The 24,591-nt window shown below is 51.3% G+C and overlaps 2 protein-coding genes and 1 long non-coding RNA gene across 9 annotated transcripts in view; 2 read left to right on the top strand and 1 right to left on the bottom strand.

Moving 5' to 3' along the window:
* Positions 1-1,132: 1,132 nt before the first annotated feature.
* On the top strand, positions 1,133-4,079 carry LOC113249761 (olfactory receptor 6B2). Its single transcript, XM_044380433.2, has one exon. It carries the CDS (start codon positions 2,829-2,831, stop codon positions 3,765-3,767), a length of 939 nt encoding a protein of 312 aa, XP_044236368.1. The 5' UTR covers positions 1,133-2,828; the 3' UTR covers positions 3,768-4,079.
* Positions 4,080-8,408: 4,329 nt separating this feature from the next.
* LOC125281339 (uncharacterized) lies at positions 8,409-13,723 on the bottom strand. Its single transcript, XR_008957083.1, has 2 exons — positions 12,224-13,723; positions 8,409-10,409 (listed from the first exon to the last, which is right to left on the bottom strand). It is a non-coding gene; the product is annotated as an uncharacterized LOC125281339 (long non-coding RNA).
* Positions 13,724-13,766: 43 nt separating this feature from the next.
* NDUFA10 (NADH:ubiquinone oxidoreductase subunit A10) overlaps positions 13,767-24,591 on the top strand; it is a 52,902-nt gene continuing 42,077 nt past the window's right edge. For all 7 annotated transcript variants that reach the window (XR_008957081.1, XR_008957082.1, XR_008957080.1 and 4 more), the window contains exons 1-5: positions 13,767-13,924; positions 17,164-17,332; positions 18,019-18,234; positions 20,773-20,859; positions 23,917-24,038. Coding sequence is in view for 4 of the 7 variants with exons in the window: in XM_026491250.4 (XP_026347035.1) it covers positions 13,850-13,924; positions 17,164-17,332; positions 18,019-18,234; positions 20,773-20,859; positions 23,917-24,038 (669 nt within the window). In the remaining 3 variants the exon portion in view is untranslated. The remainder of the gene's footprint in view (positions 13,925-17,163; positions 17,333-18,018; positions 18,235-20,772; positions 20,860-23,916; positions 24,039-24,591) is intronic.

Genomic DNA, 24,591 nt, shown 5'->3' with positions numbered 1-24,591 from the left:
CTTCTCACACAAAGCTCTGTGCTGACATGGGGGTACAGACATGTCTCCCTCAGATCAAAGCTGTGTCCTGGAGCAATTCCTTTCTAGCAATTTCATTGTCAGCCCAGCCCTCTCCCCTCAACTTCAGATTTCTGTAGCCACCAGGATATCCAGCCAGCACCCCATACACCCCCAGGAGAACCCCGATAATTTGGCACCTGCGTGGCCCTCTCCTGCTCTTCCTATCTGATCAACATCAGGGTGTCCTGGGCCAGAAACCTGAAGCTGCCACCAGCCCAGTGGCCTTCCTCCTGTCCACAAACTGGCCACGCTCACCGTCTCTGCCTTTGTACCTGCTGTCCGCTCCGACGGAAACACTGTTTCCTGATTTCCCAGGTGCTCCTCATCGTGGTGCTCAGACCTCGGGGTGAGCAGCTCCTGCTCGGAGAGGCCTGGCTCTCCCGGTCCCTCCCCGCCAGCTGATGGTGCCGGCGAGGGTGGAGGCTTCCTCCCCTCCCAGACCTGGGTGGGCCTGCTAGCAAGCCCTCAGGCAGAGCGGCAGGAGGAAGCCTGCAGATGTGTTGACCACAGAGACCCTTTCCAAGAAACTGAAGGTGTGCTGGGGAGGTTAAGCAAGTGTTTCAGGTGAGCTGTGGGGAAGGGTGGACAGGGGCGGGGAGCCTCACAGGGAGTACGAGCAGGTGTGGGGAAGCGGGGCTGCTGAGCGAGGCCTGGTGTCCGGATCCTCCGTGGCGGCCCTTTGTCTCGGGCGCAGGGAGGGCCCCTCTCCTCTGCGGGTGTGCGCCCTGCTGCCGGGGTGGGGGGGGGGAGTGTCAGAGGGACCTTCCCACTTCTGCCAGTTTCTCAAACTCCTTCACAGGCCAAGGTGCCGTATTTCGGGGTGTGTGTCCTGAACCCCACCCGCAGTATTATTTCCATAGCTTTACTGCCTCGTCACCCCGTATCCCCAGCTGGGACATGAGCCCCACCAGGACAGCGTGTCTCCCGCCCGGCCCTCAGCACGTGTTCAAGAAATGTGCCTCATAAAACAGGAACAGGCCGGCAAGAAGGGTGTGGGAGCTTGTGAGGAGTCACTGTCCTTAGAGCCTGGCGAGACAGGGCAGCTGGGGACAGAGGCCAGGCAACACGCATGGGTTTGGGTCTTCAACGCCACCTCGTCCCCCAGACCCTGCCGCTTCTCAGCAGGCTCACCGTGGCTGGCATCTGCCGGCACACAAGTGTCCGGGGACCGCTGCTGTCCTGTGCAAACCAGAGTGTCTCCACAGGGCTCTCTGAGCTCTCCTGTCCTGCCTGCCACGCCCTCGGCCTCCATCGGTGCTGGGTGTTTTGTAGGCGTGGGCTGCTTAGCCCTCCTGTGATGCCTTGAGAAGCCCCTGCGGCCTCCCAGCGGGTCTGCCCTGATGCCCTCCTCCTGTCCCGCATCCTAGCACAGGCGCCCTCTGGCCAGCTCTGAGCCAGCGGCACAGAACACGGCCGTTACCCGCCGGGCTACCTAGATGACCCAGCAAAAGCAGTCCCCCAAGCCAGGGGGGCCCAGGACCACAGCCCCTCCTGTGCGTCTGGTCTCCTTCCCGGGAGCTTTCTCTGCACACCTCCCTCTGGTCCGGTTTGGGACTCTGCCCTGGTTGACTCGTGGCCCCGACTTCTTGCTGAATTCCTTCTGTTCCTGCTCAGTGTCCACTGCTCTGACTTGAAGGAAACTTCCAGGCCAGTCACAGATGCTCAGGTGGCTCTGGAAGTCACCGGGGGTCCTGCTCTGCGTGTGTCCACCCAGAGGGTCCCTACGTGAGAATCACCCAGGGCTCGGAGCCCTTAGTCCTGGTCCTGCCCCTGCCCTGGGCAACCTGCCCCTCCATCTGCATGGCTGCTGCCTGGACACCCGTCCCCGCTCTCCGGGTGTGTTTCCTCCCACAGGCCAGCCACACCCGGAGCGGGTGTGTGGGCATGTGCATGTCCATGAGTGTATAGTGGTGTGTGTGTGCACCTGCATGAATAGTGGTTTGTGCATACCGGTGCGTGCATGTGTATAGTTGTGTGTGTGGTATGTGCATGCGTGTAGTAGTGTGTGTGCACACACAGGTGTGAGGAGTGGTGTGTGTGCACACACATGTGTGAAGAGTGGTGTGTGAGCATACATGTGTATGGTGTTGTGTGTGCACCTGTGTACAATGTGTGTGTGTGTGTATAGTGGTGTGTGCGCACCCGTGTGTATAGTGTTTTGTGTAGTGGTGTGTGGGCGTGCACGTGAGTGTGTGGCATGGGGTGAGGGCAGGGCACATAGGCTAGAGACTTGGGCCCCTCATTCACCTGCAGCAGCGCGTCCTCCAGGGAGAGGGGGGATGACCCCACTTTGCAGAGATTGATCACCAGCCATGGCCATCTCCAAAACTTAGGAGGAAAATGAAATAAAATAAGGCTTCGTCATGATCCGTCATGACTGAGGTGCTGGTAGGAGTGGGTGCCGGTGATGGCCAGGGATCCAGGGCATGCATCTGCTTGTAAAACAAGGCCTCGCAGCCAACAGAACGAACGGCCCCACCCTGGCCCCCAGCTCCCCCTCCTGATGAGCCGAGCGGACAGCTCCTTGTATGAAGTCCTACGCAGCTGCACTTGTGTGTCCCCCCAGCTCTTGCTGTGTTATATCTACGTGGAAGCACCAGGTTTTCCTACTTGAAGACATAGCAATAGAGGTAATGCTGCACAGGGAGCCAGGCGTCCCATCTGTGGGCTGAAACTCTCCTGCAGGGTGAGCTCTGCCTTCTCCCCCTGAGGCCCCGCAGCCCCTCACTCTGGACTGATGGTGTTTTGCAGGCTCCCAGCACCCGAGGATGAGGGGAGAGAACGTCAGCAAGGTCAGCGTGTTCATCCTGGTGGGCTTCCCCACGGCCCCTCGGCTGCAGTATGTGCTCTTCCTCCTCTTCCTGCTCACCTACCTCTTTGTCCTGGTGGAGAACGTGGCCATCATCCTCACCGTCCGGACCAGCTCCCCCCTCCATAGGCCCATGTACTACTTTCTGGGCTCCATGTCTTTTCTGGAGATCTGGTACGTATCCGACATCATCCCCAAGATGCTGGGTGGTTTCCTCCTGCAGCAGAAACACATCTCCTTTGTCGGGTGCATGACTCAGCTCTACTTCTTCAGCTCCTTGGTGTGCACTGAATGTGTGCTCCTGGCCTCCATGGCCTATGATCGCTACGTGGCCATCTGCCACCCCCTGCGCTACCAAGTCATCATGACCATGGGGCTCTGCGTCCAGCTGGTGGTCTTCTCCTTTGTGAGCGGCTTCTCCATCTCCACCATCAAGGTGTACTTTATCTCCAGTGCCACGTTCTGTGGCTCCAATGTCCTCAACCACTTCTTCTGTGACATTTCCCCCATCCTCAAACTGGCCTGCACAGACTTCTCGACCGCAGAGCTGGTGGACTTCATCCTGGCCTTCATCATCCTGGTGTTTCCCCTCATGGCCACCGTGCTCTCCTATGGACACATCACCCTGGCTGTTCTGCGCATCCCCTCGGCCACTGGCCGCTGGAAGGCCTTCTCCACCTGTGCCTCCCATCTCACCGTGGTCACCATCTTCTATACGGCCATGATCTTCATGTACGTCCGGCCCCAGGCCATTGATTCCCGGAGCTCCAACAAGCTTATCTCTGCTATTTACACTGTCCTCACCCCAATAATCAATCCGTTGATCTACTGTCTTAGGAACAAAGAATTTAAGGCTGCCTTGAAAAAGGCTCTTGGGCTAGGTCAATCTTCACAATAGACAATCAAACATCCTGAAATCTAATTTGTAGTGATAATAAAATGCTATCTTATATTGCACTTTATGTTTTTTAAAGTAAATCTGCAAATGAAATTTAGTGAACTATAGAACCACACAGAAATAATAAACCTTTATCTGCTTTTGTTGTCACAAAGGGCAGCGGTCACTTTGGGTATTTTTTGAGGTTTTAATGAATGCAGTTGTGAAGATGCTTTTATGTTTCTTTCATTCAGTGTGATGCTGGAGTGAATCCTTGATGTTTTTGCACGTAGCAATGATTCAAGCGTATCACGTATAATATTGCACTGTGTAAGCGTATCACGGTGCACTAGGCATTGGCTGTGTGGACAGGGCTAGAGATGGTTCCTAGTACTATTATGGCTACTACCACGGTAAACATTCAGACTCATTTCTTTTCACTAACGTACGTTCGGTTCACTAGGTGTGCCTAGGCTGGACTGAGGTACAGGTAAGCGACACCGATAAGTGCGCAACATGAAGTACATGTTTGGGCAGGTTTAGTAGGAAATGCCAAACTGTTTTCCAGGGTGGGTACCCCAATTTTTCTGCTCCCACGAGCAGTGTGTGAGGGTCCCAGCAGCTTAGAGCCTCCCCGACACTTGGTGTCATTGTAGTCCCCCGGGGACAAATGCTGAGTGCTGTGGTGATGTTAGGGTCTACTGTCCTGGGTGTGCACCTTCTCGAGTGCCCATCACCGCAGCATCCCCTGGTCTGATAACTAGTCACTCTTTCTTTCTAACACATGAGCATTCTTACCTGCCTCTGTTGCTGCATTTACTGCAAAAATGTCCTAGCTCCTGGGCTTGCCTTTTTACTCCCATGAGGTTATCTTCCAATGAGGAGCACTGATTTATTACAATATCTAGTTTGTCCATTTTCTCCCTTTATTCTTGGTTTATTTTCCATTTAATAAGTGCTTACCCATTCCAAGCCATAAACATATTCTTCTATTTAATTCTAGAAGCTATTGTTTTACCTTCTGTGTTTAGACTTACCACCCATCTGAAACTGATTTTTATTTAGGGTATGTGATACGAGTTAAAGTTCATCCTTTTCTATATGGATATCAAATTGACCCCACACCCCCCATGTATTGAGAAGACCATGTCTTCCCCTCTGCAGTGTCACCCTTTCCATAAACCAAAGATCTATCTATCCAACCACCCACCCATCTATCTATTCACCCATCCTCCTCTTTTCGCACTCTTTATTCTGTTCCTTCTGTCTATGTGTCTCTTCCTGCAACGATGCCATGCTGTTGTAGTTACTATAGCTTTTTTATATCTTGATATCTGGTATTAAATCCTTGTTTTGTTTTTCAAGATTGCCTTGGTTATTCTCAGCCCTTCCCAAATGGGTGGTGGGGGATATAAATTTGAGAATCGGCTTGTCAATTTCAACAAAAGAAAAATTTGTTGGATTTTTTATTGGGATTGTAATGAATCTATAGATCAATCTGGAGAGAACCGTCATCTTTATCATTTTGAGACTCTTAATCTAAGAGCAAGGCACACTCCTATATTCATTTACAACTTCCTCAACGTCTCCATACTGTTTCGTGATTTTCAGCGTATTGATCTTTCACATCTTTCTGCATATATTTGAGTTTTGGGGTTTTTTAAACTAAGACAAATGGTAACTTTTCTTTTTAAATTTTAATTTTTTAAATTAAAAAAAGGACCTCTGTTCCTTTGTTTCTGGTCTATAGAAAACAATTTTTAAGCTTTCTTTTTTGAAATAACTATAGATCTACAGGAAGTTGCAGAGAAATATGGAGGGAGGTTCTCTGTGTGCTTTGCCCAGACTTCCCTGATGACACCATCCTGCATGCCTGGTTCAGGGTCAGTATCAGGACACTGATGGCAAGGCAATGCACAGAACGGATTCACATCCCACCAGTTATACACGCACTCATCTGTGTGCGTGTGTGTGCGTGTACACGTGTAGCTCTGCAGTTTTATCACCCGCATAGCTTTGTGGACTACCACCTTCATAGCATGTGCAATGTTTCCATCACCACAGGACTCACACTTGATGTCCTAGCCTCTGGCACCACGAATCTGGTCTCTGTCTCTATAATGTTGTTATTTCAAGGATGTTACATAAATGGAATCATATTGTGTGCAATCTTTTGGTTCTTTCCATTCAACAAAATTCTCTGGAGGTCCATCCAGGCCGTTGTGTGTGTCAACAGTCTGTTTTTGTTGCCAAGAAGTGTTCTGCACCACGTTGAACTGTTCACCTGTAGAAGGACAAGCAGGGGTGTTCTCAGCTGCCAGCCGTGAGGTGTGAACGTGCAAGCAACATTCAAGTGCAAGTCTCTCTGTGGAGCTCAGTTTTCATTTCTCTGGGGTAAGTGCCCAGTAGAACTGCCCATTTGTATCGTTGTTGTGTTACAGCTCGTTTTTCATGCTAGAGGTAAGTTACCTAAAGGCAACTGCCAACTCTTTGGCAGAGAGGCTGTGCCATTTTCTGTTCCCGCCAGCAGTGAGCGAGTGAGCAGTTTCTACATCTTCTCCAGCATCCGTGTCATCACCATGTCCTTTAGCTGCTCTGGAAAGTGCGCAGTGGCATCTCACTGTGGGTTTAATTGACATTTCTCTAACCTCGAATGATGTCGAACACTCTTTCCTGTGCTTATTGGCCATCTGCATGTCCTCGTCAGGGAAGTCTGCTCACATCTCTTTCCTATTTTTTTTTAAAAGATTTATTTATTTATTTGAGAGAGAGAGAGAGAGAGAGTGCACACGCACTAACGGGGGGAGGGGCAAAAGGAGAGAGAGAATCTCGAGCAGACTCCAAGATGAGTGGGAAGCCCAATGTAGGGCTACATCCCAGGACCCTGAGATCATGATCTGAGCAAAATCAAGAGTTGGGCACTTAACAGACTGAGCCACCCAGGCATGCCTCCCATTTTCTAAGTGGATTGTTTCCAATGTAGTTTTGAAAGCTCTTTACATATTCTGGATGCAAATCCTTTGTCAAATTGCACACCTTTTCTCCCCATCTAACATCAGCCTTTCCATTTGTGTAAGGTCCCTGATGGAACAAACATTTAAATTTTGCTGAGTTCCAATGTAGCATGTTTTCCTTCTGTGTAATCATGCTCTTGATGTCAAGTCCAAGAATTCTTCCCCTCGTCCTGGGTCCTGAAGGTTTTATTCTGGGACTGTTTCCTAAAAGGTGTATAGTTACATTTACATTTAGGTCCATGATCTGTTTTGAGTTAATTTTTGCACGTGGCATGAAGGTCATATCAAGAATGTCCAGTTTCTGCAACATTGTTGTGCAAGAAGCTATCCTTCCTTTACTGAGTTCACATTTGTACTTTTGTAAGACATCAGTCGAGAATATTTGTGTTGGTTTATTTCTGGTCCTCTGTTCTGTCCATTGATCTACATGTCCATCCTTCCACCAACACTGCATGGGCTTGAGAAATGTCGCTGGTTAGTCAATTCTGAACATTGCTAGAATGATTTGTCCCCCCCCCTTTATTCTTCTTTTTCAAAATAATTGTGGCTATTCTAGGGCCTGTACATTTCCTTATAAATTTTACAATAAGCTTGTTTATGTGTACAAAGAATCTTGGTGGGGTTTCGATAGGAGTTGCATTAAAACCACAGATCATTTTGAGGAGAACTGGCATTGTTGTTCTGTGGAGTCTTCCAACCCAGCAACAAGGCAAGCCTCTCCGATGATTGACATTTTCTCCGACTTCTTTGTCTGGTGGTCTGTGGTTTGCAGCATACACGCTTTGCTAGACTATACCTAAGTATTACTTTTCTTTTCTGGAGCGATGATAAATGGTATTGCATTTTTAAATTTCGGCCTCCACTTATTTGTAGGTAATATACAGAAATGCAGATTTTTGTGTGTTGACCTTGTAATCTGCAACCCCGCAGACCTCATTTATTAGTTCTAGGGGCTTTTTTGGGTATATCGCTTTGGATTTTCTACATAGCCAATCATGTAATCTATGAATAAAGGCAGTCTACTTTCTTCCTTTCGTATCCTTTTTATTCCTGCCTTACTGCACTGCTTAGGACTCTAGGGCTCTGTTGAATGAGAGCAGGGAAAGCAGCTCTCTTTGCTGTTTCCTTATGAGGATTAGAAGGAAAGCATCAGCCCTTCATCATGAAGTGTGATGTCAGCCGTGGGGTTTGCAGAAGTTGAAGCAGCTCCCCTTTCATTCCCTGATCGCCAGGAGGTTTTATTTTGCTTTGTTTTTTAAAACGTGAATGAGCATTGTATTTTGTCAAACGCTTCTTCTACTGCAGGTGTTCCGATCACTGATTTTTCTTCTTTATCTGTTAAGGTGGATTGCGGTGACTGACTTGAGTATCGAATAAGCCACAAACCCTTTAAACAAATCCCATTTGGTGTGGTCTTCATTTTATTCATTCTGGATTCACTCTGTTAATGTTTTGCTGAGGATTTTTGCGTCTAAGTTCATGAGAGATGTTGGTCTATACTTTTGTTTTGGTTTGGTGTTATCTCTGTCTGGGAACCATAAAATGGGCTGCGAGGTATTCCCTCTTCTATTTTCCCGAGGAGACTGTTTAGAGTTAAATCTTGAAGGGTTTGGCAACATTCTCCAGTGAAATCATCTGGGCCTGAGAATTTCTTTTTTTTTTGGGGGGGAATTTTAAAATTACAAATTCAATTTGGATAATTTAGGTTATCAAATAATCGTTAGGGTTTATATTTTCCTTTGTATTTCTTTCCTCTGCATCTTTCCTCTTACCTTCTGGTTGGAAACCTTCACGTGTCTTAGAGATCCGTCTTGATTTAGCTCCAGCGTCATAACAGTAATTCTGCTTGCTCAGGAGGTGGTGTTTGGGGTGCCGCTCTGTACCGTGCAGCTTCCTTCATGCTTACTCGATCACCACCTGTCGTATCGCTGCTTTACCACTTCAGGCGAATAGTCACCTTTCGTGGACGTCCTTGTACCCTCCCCACTTTCTCAGTGTGATTGCTCTGTTTCTCCACGTACATTAGGCATGCTTCAACCAGCCGACGTGATCTGAGAAGCTCCTGAAGGAAGGTCTACTCTATTCACGCCCACGCCATGGTTCTCCCTTCGTTCTGAACACCCCAGTCTCCGCTCGCTACCATCTTCGTGCTTGGAAGCTCCTGTAATCACACTTTAGGGGCGGGGTCTGCTGGAAACAAAGTCTCTCAGTGTTCCTTCACCTCAGAATGTCTTTGTTTCCCCCTTCACACCTGAAGGACAGCTGTGCTGGGTGCAGGAGTCTGGGCCCAGGGGGCTCATTCTTCCTCTGCGTGGATGGACAGTCCCCCCAGTGCCACCAGCTGAGCCCAGCATCGCTGGCAAAAGGGGCAGTCAGGAGTCCACCAACAAGAAGTGGTTGGGGAAAAGATACAGACGTAGTGAAGAGAAGGGCCATATGCACCCCAATGTTCATAGCAGCAATGTCCACAATAGCTAAATCGTGGAAGGAGCCGAGATGCCCTTCAACAGATGACTGGATTAAGAAGTTGTGGTCCATATATACAATGGAATATTACTCAGCAATCAGAAAGAACGAGTTCTCAACATTTGCTACAACATGGACGGCACTGGAGGAGATAATGCTTAGTGAAATAAGTAAAGCAGAGAAAGACAACTATCATATGATTTCTTTCATCTATGGAACATAAGAACTAGGATGATCGGTAGGGGAAGAAAGGGATAAAGAAAGGGGGGTAATCAGAAGGAGGAATGAAGCATGAGAGACTATGGACTATGAGAAACAAACTGAGGGCTACAGAGGGGAGGGGGGTGAAGGAATGGGATAGGCTGGTGATGGGTAGTAAGGAGGGCACGTATTGCATGGTGCACTGGGTGTTATACACAACTAATGAATCATCGAGCCTCACATCGAAAACCGGGGATGTACTGTATGGTGACTAACATAATATAATAAAAAATCATTATTAAAAAAAAAAAAAAAAGAAGAAGTGGTTGGGGAAAGTACAAGGGGAACACTTCCCAGATAATGTTACAAATCCAGTATTATCCTTACAAAGACAGTCCAAAGTAAAAACCACAGCCCATCTCTCTCGTGAATATACATGAAAAATTCTTTAAAAATATTTGCAAATAGGATTCAGCAATATACAAAAAGCATGACACAGTATGACCATGTGGGATTTAGTCCAGGGATACAAGGCTGGTTCTGTATTCAAAAACCAATCACTGAGATCCACCGTATTAACAGGCTAGAGCAGAAAGACACGTGCTTCTATCAACAGATGCAGGGAAACTGCTTAACAGAATCTAAGGTCATTCACGATAACAATTCTCAGGAAACAAAGAACCGAGGGAGCTGCTCCAACTTCCTAAAGAGCATTTACGAATCTCTTGGAGTTAGCATCACACTTAACCCAAACCTGAGTGTTTTCCCCTAAGAATGCAAGGAGGTCAGCTCTTGCCACTGCCGTCTATCAGACAAGCGGGAGTTCCAGACAGGAGAAGAAGTGGAGGGCATCCAGGCTGGAAAGAACGAAATAAAACTGCTCCTCTTTACAGATGAGATGACTCTGCATAGGAAGTCCCAAGGAATCGACATGGCATCTTCCAGAACTAACAGCGTATTCAGCAAGGCCGCAGGATACAAGCTAAGTGTACAAAAGCCAGGTGTGTTTTTATGTACTAGCAATGAACACAAGGAAAACAAAATTTAAAATACCATTTGAAAGCACTACACGTTTTTCAAGTACTTTGGTGCAGAGCTAACAAAACCGTAGAACTTCCATGCTGGAAAGTGTGCGGGAGTCAGAGAGGGCGCAAACAAGCCGGGCGGTGTCTGCTGTGCGTGGGTCGAGGGGGCAGCACGGCCAAGAGGCTAATCCTCCCCAGACTGCTACAGAGGTTTAACATGATCACTACCAAAACCGCAGCAAGAGTTTCTATAAATGCAGAGATGATCCTAAAACTTATATGAAAAGGCAAAAGAAGTAGAACAGCTACAACAGTTTCGAAGGAGAATAAAGTTGGAGGATTAGCCTATCGACTTTGAGACTTACTCTATCGCTACCGTCATCGATCTGGGGTATTGTCGAGAGAGATAATAACAGATGATGAGACAGAACAGACAAGCCCCATATAAATACTGCCGACGTCTTATTAAAGACTTTACTGAAGTAATTGCAGACTCACATGCAGTTGTAAGAAAGAACAGAGATCCTTTGTAAACTCTGCCGTTTCTCCCAATGATCACATTTGTATAACGTGCAGTATCACCACCAGGATGTGGATGCTGATTCGATCCACCCACCTCGTTCAGACTTCCCGCACTTCCCGTACGTATTTGCGTCTGCCTCAGGGTGTGTGCTAAGTTTTATGGAATGTTTCCATCTGTGTAGGTTTTGGGTCCGCCACCACAATCAAGACACCGCACCGCCCAACACCACGCGGATTCCTTGAGCTGGTCTTTGTATGTGCATCGCCGCCCTGCCACCCTGCCAACCAACCCCCATTGCTAATCCCTGTGGCTACTAACACGTCCTCTGTCTCTAAACTGTCATTTCAAGATGTTGTGTACATGGAGTCACACCTCCTCCGGTCATTCTGCATGTAGTGCGATTCCCTGTTTGTTCTGCTTTTCCACTTCGGTGCAACGCGCTCCATGGCGTGCGCCTGTCAGTCTGCTCACCCTCACCCTCTGAAGGATGTCCTGCCTGACTCCAGCACCTGGCTATTTTAATACAGCTGCCACAAACGTCCACGCAGGGGGTTTTGTCGGGACTCAAGTTCTCAGGGAAGCACAAGTCAGAGGTGACACGGCGAATACTGCCTGAGACCTAGATCAGGCTGTACCTGCAGCCGGATGCATGCAGGAGCTGCTTGGGTCCACCACGCGTTTTACATTGCTAATCGGCTTGTCGGCGCTGACCATCAGGTATTATACAGGGTCTCAGATGGAGACCGGACAGGTTAGGATTTGGGGGATAGTGCTTTTAAGTGTACACCACATAAGCGTGAATCTTATTAGGAAAGTCTCACAAGTTATGTGATCTCAGGATAGAGTGAATAGCTCCTATTGATCCAGAAACATCAACTTTTTCTTAGGAACCAGTACTGAATTTTCTCTCATTTGGTTTCACTGTTGTCGTGATTACACAATCACTCAAACTGAAGCTGGACAGAAGTGTAACTTGCAGGATATTTATAAATGAGGCTCATTTGGAAGTGAATTTCCTGAGTGCACAGTTTCCTCTTCCAGTGTTTCTGGACAGGCAAGGACAGTATTGGTTGTAGCTGGCTACCAAGGTCCCATAAGATACTGTTTGTGAATGGTCTCACGATGAGGAACACTGGAAACATATTATCTATTTCTGTGTACCAAGAGCTTACCTTACTCTAGTTACAAGATTAACCTGTTTAAATAAATTTTGGTTTACAAAACGTAGTTGGGAAGCATGATACATACCATCACTTAGTTCAGTATTCATCATGAATGTCAGTGTTCAGAGCTGTGCCTCTCGGACTCTGTTCCCTGTTGTTCTGTCATGGGATTCATCCCTGGAGGAGGTGGCAGGGAGGAGAGGAGGCCGGGTCTGGAACGTGCCTTGACAGGGGGCAGCTCCCAAAACAGAGTGGCGGAGAGGGTCTGAGAGGCCTGACCGTGCTTCACCTGGCAGGGCTGTGTGACTGTGGTCTCTCTCCCTGTCTCACTCTGCCCTCAGGACCATGTGTTCACACAAGGGCCTAGTCATGGGAAAGAATATAAAGGATGTATCTTCATCTGGGGTAAAGCTGGGAAAGAAAACTGGAGTGCTGGAGGCAATATGTGAATGGGATAGATAACAAAGCAAGATGGGATGACAACAAGAGCCCTTCCCTGAACTCTGACCCCAGAGACATGGGATGTGGAGGGAGGCCTTGGGTAGGTGGTGACCCCATGGGGCTTGAGGTCTTAGGGCTCCCTAGTCACAGCTGCTTATTGGAGGTGCACCTGCAACGCGTCAGGAGCCTTGCTTGGGGCTGGGGACAATGTGGGGCAGGACGTGGACATGGCCCCTGCTCTCCGGAACGAAGGGTTTAGAACACTGTTTCTCTCAATGTCGACCTTTTCCATCACATTACAGGGCCCATCCCAGATCTTCTAAGTCACTCTGGCTCCGCGGACTAGGATTCTGCATTTCCGACGAGCAGGAAATTACGAATTAGAGAAACATAGGCTGAAAGGCCTTCATTTCCAGAACCGCACTCCCGCCCTAGCACACATTCCACGATCATCCCGAAAAGCTGAAAACCAAATGGAAGTTGAACGATAGAAGACCTAGGATGTTAAGAACCATGAGCCTGACCATGTGAGATGTTAAAACCCTTCCGAACGGCAGGCTGGTAGGAAAGAAATCTCGCGTTAAAGTCAACTCGTGCTAACCTGACCCCTGGAAGGACTGCAGTAACGGAGAACCCACAGCGCCTGTGTGTTCAGATGCCGTCCGAGGTGTTGCAGGGCTTACCAGGCCTGGGGTCCCTCGTAACCCGGCCGGGAGGATGGGGACGGGGACAGGGACCCCTGCCCAGCGCCCTGAGGCGGAGAGGCCGTGTCCACCCTCACGGCTGCCTCCTCTCCCTGCGCCGCCCAGTGCCGAGGTACCTTCCGGGCTCGGACGGCCTTCGGGCTACGGGGAGAGGTCCAGGTGATTTTCAGGTCTGTACCTGCCAGCCCGGGGGATGTGGGAGGGCGGGGGGCGTCCCGGGCGCAGCACCTGCCAGCCCCGGGGCGGCCTGGGATCCGCGCCCCGCACGACCTCGAGACCCCCGCAGAGGCTCTCCAGCGCCTCTGTGGCGGCCCCAGGCCCAGGTCGGGCGGCCAGCCCCTGCGAGGCCCGGGATGGGCGCAGGCGGAAGGGTAGCCGGCCCCAAGCGGCGGGCAAGCGGGAGCCCAGGACCCGCTCTCGGAGCCTGCGCCGGCCGTCGGGAAGCTCCCGGCAGGCGCCGCGCGGGCACCCCTGCCGTGACGTCACTGCGGCGCGCCGGCCGCGGAAGAGGACCCCGTAGCGACCGCGTCCCTTCGGGTCCTTGAGCCCGTGCCGACAACGGAGCAATGGCCTTGAGACTGCTGAGAGTGGTTCCCGCGTCGGCGTCAGCGCGGGGCCTGGCGGCGGTCGTCCAGCGCGTGGTGAGGCGGGGAGCAGGCGGGCGGCGGGTGGTGCTGGCCTGTCCTCCCGGCGCCGACCCTTCCTCATCTGCCTGGGCCTCTGGGCAGCGGCTCGCAGGGTCACTCTCCGGGGGGACCCCCACTGCCCCTGGCGTTTTTGGTCCTGAGTCGCGGCAGAGCTCGAAGGGCCGGGAGCTTCTCCAGGCCGTGTTATTTGGGCTCCAAGCAGAATGATGGGGACGGAGGTGAATCGGCCGCCTGGCGGCTTCGGTGTGGGAGGTCAGCTTGCGGGTGCCTCCGTGCAGTTACGCGCTGGACGCATGAGCAGGTGTGGGTGAGCCAGGGAGAGCCTGGGGTGATGTTTACCCACCGATGAACGTAGCAGCGCTGTCAAGTCCCGTTAGGGCTCGGCCCTCGCTGGGCCCCGCGGGGATATGATGCGGAGCAGAACCCGAAAAGAAGGCGTTTCGGTTAGATCAGAACGGCGTAGGATAACTTCCCATGGTAGACAACAGCGGGGTGACATCAACGCAGAGGGAACACAAGAAACGAACTGAGGCCGGAAACCTTAGGAAACTTTATTTTATAACCGTGATTGTAGAATCGCTTCTTTGCTTGCTAATAATGCCTGGCACTACTTCCGTGTCAGATTGATTGTAAAGGGACTTGCTTGATCTCTGTGCTACAGATGCTGATCAAAGGATTTGGAGTAGAAGAGTGTAATAGTCTTGTTAAAAAGTCATATATGTGTTTTCAGGAGACGACTCAGGCCACCAAAGAGAAGAAACATAGAAAAGTGGTTACCTTTTTAATATCCAGTGTCCTGGGAATTGTGTTGGTGGAAGTGAGCGGCCCAGAATAAAGGGGGTGATACTCTGCTGCAATGCGAGCACTAGACAGACCCCTTGTAACAGTGTGTTCACTTCCTGCCACCCTCTACAGGGGATGTAGATGAACTTCAGGAGGTCCAGAGAAAAATGAGTTAGATGGAAAGGATATACGCCTTGTTACTTGAATAATTGAAGGAATTGGAAATATGTTGTGAAAGATCTATTCAGTATGATTCTAGAGAGCAGTAAATGGGACTGAGGATGGGAAATTGCAGAGAATTGTACCATAACTCTATAAAAAAGCACTTTCTGAAGGTTTCAGTCAGTAAATAGCTGATTGCTTGATCAAACATTACTGTGCTCCTGCTTTGTGCCACATCTGTGCTATGATCAAGTCGTGGACACACATGGAAGCAATTTGCGCACAGCTCATAGGTAGCGTGGAGGAGAGAGTGATTAATTTCTAGGGTGCAAGGTACGATATGATTAACACCCCCTTCCCTCATGTGCTGTTCCCTAGTCCACTTGGCATAAGCTACGCTGGCCTTGGCAATCTTGCGGTGCTCTTGCCCCCGGACTTTTGTGCTTACTGTTTCCTCTGCCTAAAAGACCCTCTTCCAAATGTCCACTTGGCCAGTTCCCTTGGTACCTTCCAGTCTTTGTTCAGATATCACTCGTCAAAGGCTCCCTGGCCTCCGAGTATCGCCTAAGGCCCGTCCCATACGCCATGCTGCCCTCCACGGTGATTGTTTAATATGCTGTCTGTGGTGGACTCCTGGAAAGTTTTAACTGCTCGGGTCCACTTATTTGCTGCCTTTTTTTTTTTTTTTGATAAGCACAATATTGTGAATGTATTTTCTTTATGCTTTTCTTAATGTTTTCTTTAGCTTTATTGTAAGAAAACAGTATATAATATATATAACATACAAAATATGTGTATTCGACTGTTTATGTTATCAGTAAGGCTTCCAGTCAACAGTAGGGTATTAGTAGTTTAGTTTTTGGGAGTCAGAAGTTGTATGTGGATTTTCAAGTGCACAGGGGAGGGGAGGTCAGCACCCCAGCTCCTGCATTGTTCAAGGCTCAGCTGTAATTACTTTTTTGTCTTGTTGTCCTGTTGAATCCTTTGGCTCAGTTCTACATCCCTGTTGTCTAGAAAACATGCTTTGCATTGTTTCTAATGCATACTTGTTGAGTGAATGAATAAGTGAGTGAACATTTTTTCATATGGTTTTTGGCTATTTTTAATACTTTCAAAATAAGCTGTGCATTCCAGTTTTTCCTTACTCTGTCAGTATTCCTCATTGATCCGTACAACCTTTATATACACTAAGGATTTTCTTAGTTGTTTGCGTTTTGATTGTGTTTTTTTCTTGATGTGTGTGTGTGTGTGTGTGTGTGTGTGTGTGTTGTGTGTGTGTTGGTGGGGGTAGATCATTTGGCTTTTGAGCGGAGAATAGACTGAATTTGTTGGGAGACAGGACATGACGCCAGCATTGCACCATAGGTGAGATGCGAAGATGTCTGCAAAATCATTGTGGTGGGGGTGGGGAGAAGACAGTTGGCTCCAGGGAGGTTTAAGAGTTAAGGTCAGTAGGATTTTGTGAGTGGTTATAGGGTTGGAGGAAGGAGGAGGATATCCAAGGTGACTCCCACGTGTGCTCAGATTTGCTTGGTGGATAGCGGATAGGGAGCTTGAGGGAGAGCAGATTCGGGGGTTAGGGTATGGATGTTCTAGTTCAGTTTTAAGCCTGTTACTTTCAGATATTTTCAGGACCTCTAGATGGAGCTGTTTAAAGGCAGGTAATGGCCTATCCCATTCCCCAGTTCCGTGCCTTTAAACAGCTCCATCTAGAGGTCCTGAAAATATCTGACAGTAACAGGCTTAAATCTGAAATAAGGAGGGCACATATTGCATGGTGCACTGGGTGTTATACGCAAGTAATGAATCATGGAACACTACATCTAAAACTAGGGATGTACTGTATGGTGACTAACATAATATAATAAAAAATATTATTAAAAAAAGAAACAAAAAAAAAATAAAGGCAGTTAACTGGGTGTAGAGCTCAGGATAGAAGTCTGGCCTGGAAAAATGCTCTGTTCCCTTCCTCTCTATCTTCCCTTTCCTTCCTCCCTGCCTTTCTTCCATCCAACCATCCATCCATCCATCCAACTTTTATTGAACATGGTATGCAGATTCTGTTCCAGGTACTGTTCCAGGCCCTGAGGATTTAGCAGTGAACAAAACAGACAGTCCCCTATCCTTATGAACTTATACTGGGGGTGGGGTAGGGAGACGGGTAATTAAACAAGTGAATAGCTAATAAAAATGTAGATGTTGGCATTTTTATCACCAGGGGTCTTCTGGGCATTTTTCCCTAACAGCTGCTGGTGTCTGCAGTAACCAGATGCTGTTGTGTTTTTCAGGGAGGAATTCATACAAGTGCACAGTGCAAGCTACGGTATGGCCCTTTGGCTTACATACTCGGCGAAAGAACAACCAAAAGATTCACAGAATACAGCAAAGTGATAACTGTAGACGGCAATATATGTTCTGGAAAAGGCAAGCTCGCGAAAGAAATAGCAGAGAAATTAGGTACGGACTTCTGTCTCGTAGAGTACCTTCCTCCCGGGTGCATTGCTGCTTGCCTGAGTTCAATTTTACTTTAACATTGACTGGGTAGAATTGGGCCCTGGGTAGGTATTTTACATTTTTAAAATACATTAAAAGCTGTTTTTAATGTGTTAAGTTTAATGAACATTTAAAAAACCCATTCTGGTTGTCAGTTTGAGTTGGAATTTTTTCTTGACAATGTCCGCAGAGCACTTTCGCGCGCGGTCTTACTTGAGCTTCGTCGCCGTCCTGTGTGCGGGCCGTGATGACTGCCGGCTTTCCGGTGGTTAAGAAGCTGCTGTCACGCAGCTGGTTAGTGTGAAGCCGGGCTTTGAACCCTGCTCCCTGACTCCTGGTGAAGGTGTTTGTCCGCTGTACTTCTCTGTAGTATTTGACTGGCTGGTGCCCACTTGTACATGGGGGCTCCCACAGCCCTGGGCCGCTCTCCTTTTGGGAGGATCTCCCACGGGGGCACCGGCGGGACCTGGACCTTGGCTGTTCCCCGCACATCATCTTCAGTGTCCTGTGTAAACACAGGCGTGAGGGTGACTCTGCCGGGTCCTCACCGAGCAGCCTCTGCGATGTGTCCAGATGGAGCTTTGTTGCTGTGAGTCCGGGCTGTCCGCTGATGGCAGGCAAGGTGCTCACATTGCATATCTTCTTCTCAGGTTTAAAGCACTTCCCAGAAGCAGGGGTGCATTATGCGGACAGCACGACGGGAGACGGGAGGGCCCTGGACCTGGAACTCAGTGGCAGCTGCAGCATGGAGAAGTTCTATGACGACCCGAGGAGTAATGACGGCCACAGCTACCGCCTGCAGTCCTGGCTGTACGCCAGCCGCCTCCTGCAGTACGCTGACGCCCTGGAGCACCTGCTGAGCACAGGTGCGGCCCTGCAGCCAGGTGACGGCCGGCCGCCTGCTGCACTCCAGCCCCGCAGCCCTGCCAGTTTAGATTGCCTCTAAGTAGAGCTTTTCTTTGAGGGTATTTGCTGGGGCAAGTTCTGTCTTTCTCATAAGATCATAGATTCCCTGAGATTTACGTTATTCCTGCTTCAGAATAAAGTTCACTTAATAGGATTTCATTTCTGTGCACTGGGATGAGGCTTATGGATGGTAGGGAGTTTCCATACCGCTGCTGTAGGCTCACAGGGGAGAGGGATCCACAGACGCAGGAAAGAGAGCCTGTACATGGCGGTGGCGAAGTGGAGTCACCCTCGTGCACTGGAGCTGTAGTCACAGAGATGGGACACACAAAACAGGCTTGTTTCTGAGGGCCTAGGGATGGCCGGGATTCACCATCCCTCCACTGGGTAGCAGCTCACCCTGGAGAAAGTGCAGAGGTGGGGGAGGCAGAGCGCGCAGGACCCCACAGGCCTGTCCAGTGAAAGAGGGTGTGTTTCTGTAAGCATTTGGAAGCCAGCAAGAAATGGACAAGGGCCGTATATTGGGGCAGGCACTGTGTGGAGTCTGGGAGACAACGGGAGTCCGGGCATGAAGTTAGTGCAGAACAGGGTCCAGTCCAGGAGGCACTGCAGCACCCTGGGTTCCAGCAGCGTAGGTTAAACTTGGTGTCTCCCCGAGCGTGCTGGCGGCAGCAGGCACTGCCGTGCTGGGCCAGAGCTCTCAGGCCGCGGAGGTGCTGAAGCGTGGGTGGCAGCAAACACCGTGCCCGCGCCCGTGGGAGAAGGAGATGCAGACCGTATGGGCTTTACGTCCGCCTCCTACGCCCACCCCAGAGCGGCCGTCAGTGCCTGGTGAGCTCGTTTACAGACCGCAGCTGCCAGCTCGAGGCTGTGCTTTGTGGTGTGAGCAAGAAGGTCGTGTAACAGGGGCCCCAGGTAACGACGGAACTGGGTCACAAACCTGCGTTCGGGAGCCACTGCCTCCCGCTCCAGCGGGCTCCGCGTACACAGCATACGCCCGAGATGCAGGACTCACTCTGTCTGGACAGTTACAGAGGAGTCTAGTTACTGGCTTCTTTTCCAAAATTTTCTTAGCGATACTTTTCCTCAGATGAACATTAGCCCTGATTTTGGTTCGTGCTGCTCTTGAGAAAAAGTGGTCTCCCTCGTGATGTTCTGTACCAGGCTCTCCAGGGCTGCTTGGGCTTTGGAATCAATACTGGGACTTGGCTTACTACAGTTTCTTTTAGAAGTATACTCAGCCCTATCTTAGGATGCTTATTTCTTAGAGTGAAAAAGGAGCTCTTTAAATGAAAACTTACTCGTTTCTTTTTGTGTTCCATTAATCATTGCACACTGTGTGAGTGTCTGCCGTGGGCCAGGTGTGTTCTAGGAGCCGAGGCGGAGGAAGCGAAGGCTGCCGCCTCCCGGAGCTGACACTGTGGTAGGGAAAGAAAGCGTAAATGTGGGCATGTTCAGGGTCCTGTCCGGTAATGAGAGGCTCGGAAGGGGTTTGCACTGGGGCCGGGGCCGTGCTTCCAGGTGGGGGGGGTGGGGGAGGCCTCTGCCAGCATACCAGGCCCAAGTGCAGGGACGCTGGCCAGAGTCTGTGGGGACAGTGCTCAGAGCAGCTGCAGTCACAGGAGGCCAGTGTGACATGAGCGGTCTGGGAGTGCACGGGATAAGGTCAGAGAAGTCACCTGGGCAAGATGGCTGTTCCTCTGGAGGGGAGAGGAAGCCATCGGGAGGTGTGAGCCTGCTCACGCTCCGAGAGTGCCCGTTTGTTGCTGGGAGAGTGGTGGGGGCAGGGGCGGAGGCAGGGCCTAGCTGGTGGCTGGGGCTGGGACCTTGCCTGCAGGGAGGGGGCCTTGCTCTTGACGGGGGTGGGGGGCTGTGGAAATCATGCACAGCGGTCGGGTTCAAGATGTGGTTGGGAGGAAGCTGGTGGTTTGCTGATGAATTGGGCACGGGCCACTCGGGGAGAGTCGTGGATGCTGCTGGGGTCTGACCGGGCGGTTGGGCCGGGACAGGATTGTGGGTAGATGGGGTGGGAAAGCTGTGGTTTCAGACAGAAATACCTTCCTCCTAACTCGACAGGTTGGAGCTGACAGGATGACATCGCCAAACCAGAAGTGCTCTTGTTTATATATTTATTTATTTTTAAAAAAGATTTTATTTATTTGAGAGAGAGAGAACATGAGCAGGTGGAGGGGCAGAGGGGGAGGGAGAAGCAGGCTCCCCGCCGAGCAGGGGGCCTGATGTGGGGCTTGATCCCAGGACCCTGAGATCATGACCTGTGCTGAAGGCCGGTGCTTAACCCACTGAGCCACCCAGCACCCCTGAAGTGCTCTTGTTTTTGAAAGTGATTTCCCACTTAGAAGAGCATGTATGTACGTTTGAAAATACTTGGTATGCAAAGGGTATTGTAAATAACTTTTGCCTTTTTAAAATGAAGTTGCTCGTTTCCAGTGCCTTGACTTTTAATCGTCTGACTTTTGATTTTTGTTTCCGTCTCGCAGGACAAGGGGTCGTGTTGGAGCGCTCCATCTTCAGTGACTTTGTCTTCTTGGAGGCGATGTATAGCCAGGGATTCATCCGAAAGCAGTGTGAGTCGGGGCTGCGGCCAGGGCTCCCTGGAGGTGCTGTGTCGCTTTGTGAAGGCTCTGGCAGACTGCCCTGCAGTTAGTGTGCGCTCTGCATGTCTGTTAACTACCGGAACAAGTGCCATGACTTGTTACATTAACGGGAGAAAAGAGGGTTCCTTCCACCTTCTTTTCCTCCTAAATTCATATCTCCTGGTGAAAGCAGAGAGGTTCCACCCAGCCTTCCCCAAAACCATATCTGCCGTCCCTGTCTCTCTTCAGCCTTGCCAAATGCCTAAGCCACTTTCTCTGATCTGGGTTAGTTTTGCTGAACTAACCAATTTCTAGTGTGTGGTCATTAGGATGTCTGTATTTCTTGTGTCCACACCTGCGTGAGAGCCAGCAGCAGCAGCAGCATTCCCTGCTCTTCTGATGCTTGCAGGGACAGCAGCACCGCGTGGGGTTGTCGGAGGTCTGACAGGTGGACACGGACAATGATAAGGACTGGTCAAAGGTGCCCTGACTGAGGAGTTAGGGAAGCGTGTTAGGGTGGGGCCTTGGGGCCCTGTGCTCAGTCTGCCCATGGACATGTTCACCCAAGTGCGTGGCTGGCCGGAGCTGGCAGCCGGTCACCCCTGGAGAGCCGAGTACGAGGGGCTGGTTAGTGAACGGGGAGAGCCAAGCCAGCCAGGAGACGATTTGGATTGAGGCGCTCTGCTTTGGTCTGCTTGCGCGTTCTGCTGCAACGGCGGCTCCCCTGTGCTTGCAGAAGGAGCAGCCGGCTCCCGTGCTTCTCACCAGGGCACCGGTCCTCTCCAGGCATTCCAAGCAGCAGTTGAGGTCCATCAGCCAACATTTCTGGGGTGCTGGCTGCGTGCCAGGCTTGGTCCTAGGTGCCAGGGATATGACAACAAAAGACAAGGAAGGCTCTTGCAGTAATGGGGGGTGGGCATGAAAGCAGCGTCAGTGCCTGTCCTCCGGGGGCTGTGGGAGCACACAGGAGAACGCTCACTGGCTGGGAGACCGGCTACCATCAGCAGCAGTGTCTCTGAGGAGTGAGCCCGGGGTAGCAGGGCAGCGGGGTGGCGGGTGAGCTAGATGAAGTGTGCCTGCAGGCGCCTGCGGTGTTGACGGCGGAGAAGGCTGGTGGTGGTGGGGGATGGCCCAGGACAGGCAGATGCGGGGGGCACCAGGAGTGGCTGTGCCCCTGGAGAGTGTGCTTGACTTTTTCCTGAAAGTACCGAGGAGCCACCGAAGGTGTTAGGTGCCGGAAGGATGTGCTTGTGTCGTGTTCGTTCATCTGAGGGATGTATCTGGGGAGGGGAAATGGTGGGGGGAGGGCAGAGCAGGATGGCCGCATGTTAGGACGACGGCTGCACTGGGCGGTCAGCTTTGCGGGAGGAAGGAGGGGGAGCGAAAGTGGACTCACCAAACTTCTTGCCCCGTGAAGAGGTTGGGAAGGGGCAGCGGGCTGAGAAGGAGGTGTCCCGCGTGGGTGTGTGGGGTTTGAGGTCCCAGGTGGAGGTGGCCAGGTGGAAATTCCGGCAGGTGGCCACGTGTCACAGACATGATTTGGGGGGATTGGCACGGACAGGGGATGTGCTCGTCCCCGGAAAGCCCAGAGTGAGAGCCGAGCACTGAGGCCAGGATCCTTGGACTTCGGGGTTTCTGGGGAGGGAAGCCTGCTGCAGAATTGAAGCTGAGCAGGGTCCATGAGCGTGGCAGGGGGACGGTTGTCACACGGGGTGTGTGGGATCTCGTGAGACAGGAACTGAGAAGGGCCGTGGGGGAGGCCCAGGACTAGTGAGACTCGTTTCCGTGTTGGGTCAGAGGAACAGATAACGTCAGAGTAGACAGCACACGGCAAGGCAGAAGGTCGCCCCGAAGCAGGAGCGCTCCCAGGAACGTGAGGCGGAAGAACGGACGTCTTGCCTGGGGGCGGGTGAGGCTGGCCTGGTTCCGGGCGGCCCAGGTAGGAAGCTGAGACAGGGCAGGGTATCTCCTGCGCGGACAGGAGAACAGTACCCACAGGGTGCCCCCGTCACTCACTGTGATGTCACCGCCTGTGTGTCCTCATGTTCCTCCAGCTCAGACCCTCCTGCCCGTGCGTCACAGGCCTGTCCTGAATTGCTGCTGAACCCAGACTCACTGGCAGTGGTCACCTGAATGTTTCCTTTAGAGCAAAGCGGTGGTCTTTCTGTGGCTCCTAGTGTGAGCCCAAAGTTTGCTGCTTCTGGAAGTTCCCGCTGGTTTCTTGACGCAGCTCCTGTGGCAGGTGGGGGTGGTGGTTTCATCCAGTGACCCAGTGTGCTCTGCCTGTCTTTCTAGTGACGTCCTGTACACCGGAGGACGTCCAGATGCAGCGTCCTCGAGACAGCATGCGTGTTCTTTCGCGCCACCAGTTGGACGTGGCTGTTCTGCACAGTGATGACCTGGGGCGAATGATCCCTCAGCCTCACTTGCCTTCTGTTGTATTTTGTGTTACTAGATCTGTTTCAGTAGGTAGTTCTGTGTAGTTGGTTAAATTTACTGAAACACATTGAAACCAGGTAAATGTAGTTTCACATTTTTCAGTTATTTGAAAAATAAAGTAAATAACAAATGTCTGCACTCGCTGGAGAAGATGAGACTGTTGTCTGTTACTGCCGTACACAGCAGGTGTCTCTGATGCGTTCCAGCCACAGGCTACCAAAGTGGACCCTTGTGTGCCCTCCCCTGGCCTTCTTTGTGGCCAAGATGGCCTTAGCATCTGGCCTTTAGAATGTTCTGATGGCCGCCGTGTGAGTCCCACCAGCCCGCTCTGTGGCTGTGACGTGCCGTCTCTGGGCCCGGTGCCTGCGGTCTGCGGGGGACGAGAAGCACTGTGGTGCAGGGGCTGCCGAGAGGGCCGCGGGCACTGTGCGCCGTCCCTGGCACCTGCAGCGGGGTCCCTTGTGCTGACAGCTGTGCGTTCTGTGATTCACGGATTGACACGTGGCTCTGGGAACTGCATCTGCCTTTGCCCTTGTACTCGGAAGGGCGCGTGTTGGGGGAGCCTGTGGCGGCCTATGTGTGACAGATGTGCCTCTCCCATGTGTGCAGGTGTGGACCACTACAACGAGGTGAAGAAGGTCACCATCGCAGAATATTTGCCTCCTCACGTGGTGGTCTACATCGACGTGCCCGTTCCAGAGATCCAGAGTCGGATTCAGAAGAAGGGAAACGTAATTCAGCTTTTCAGTTGAAGACCGTGTTCTGTTTACATGTCCTCGTTATCTCGCTGTGTCCTCGTAGATCAGCACTTCCTGGTGGCGGTCACGGCATGTTGCCGTCAGCAGGCACCATCGGCTTTCACAGAGATGGGCGGCCCACATGGTGGGGCCCCGAGTGCAGGCCCCTGTGGGGCGGATGGAGGGGCCCTGGTCAGTCACCGCTCTCCGGCAGCGCTCCGCAGCCCCGAGCGCCGTCCCGCCCTCACGCCCTGGCCCCTGAGGCCCCCTGTGAGGATGGGTTCGTGTCCTGGTGGCAGGCCCCCTGCCCTGCACCTTCCTGTTCTCCAGGGGGGCCTCCTCGCCCTATTCTCTGTCTGCAGGTCAAATGTGATTTCTAGAACCCTTTCAGTTCCTCCTTCCTGTCTAACTCAGGTCGAGACCCTCTATCTCCTGTCCCCGCGTGGTGACTCTAGAACAGTGAGGCAGCCGCCTCTGCACGTGCGGCGCTGGCTGAGCCTGTATTAGGTGGCCCAAAGCTGGGGTTTGCCGTTGCTCCCTGGCTCTG

Source organism: Ursus arctos, unplaced genomic scaffold, assembly GCF_023065955.2.
Source record: "Ursus arctos isolate Adak ecotype North America unplaced genomic scaffold, UrsArc2.0 scaffold_1, whole genome shotgun sequence".
In the NCBI taxonomy this organism is placed as follows: domain Eukaryota; kingdom Metazoa; phylum Chordata; class Mammalia; order Carnivora; family Ursidae; genus Ursus; species Ursus arctos.
The sequence above is the reverse complement of the archived record's forward strand: the minus strand, read 5'-3'. Positions and strand labels throughout refer to the sequence as shown.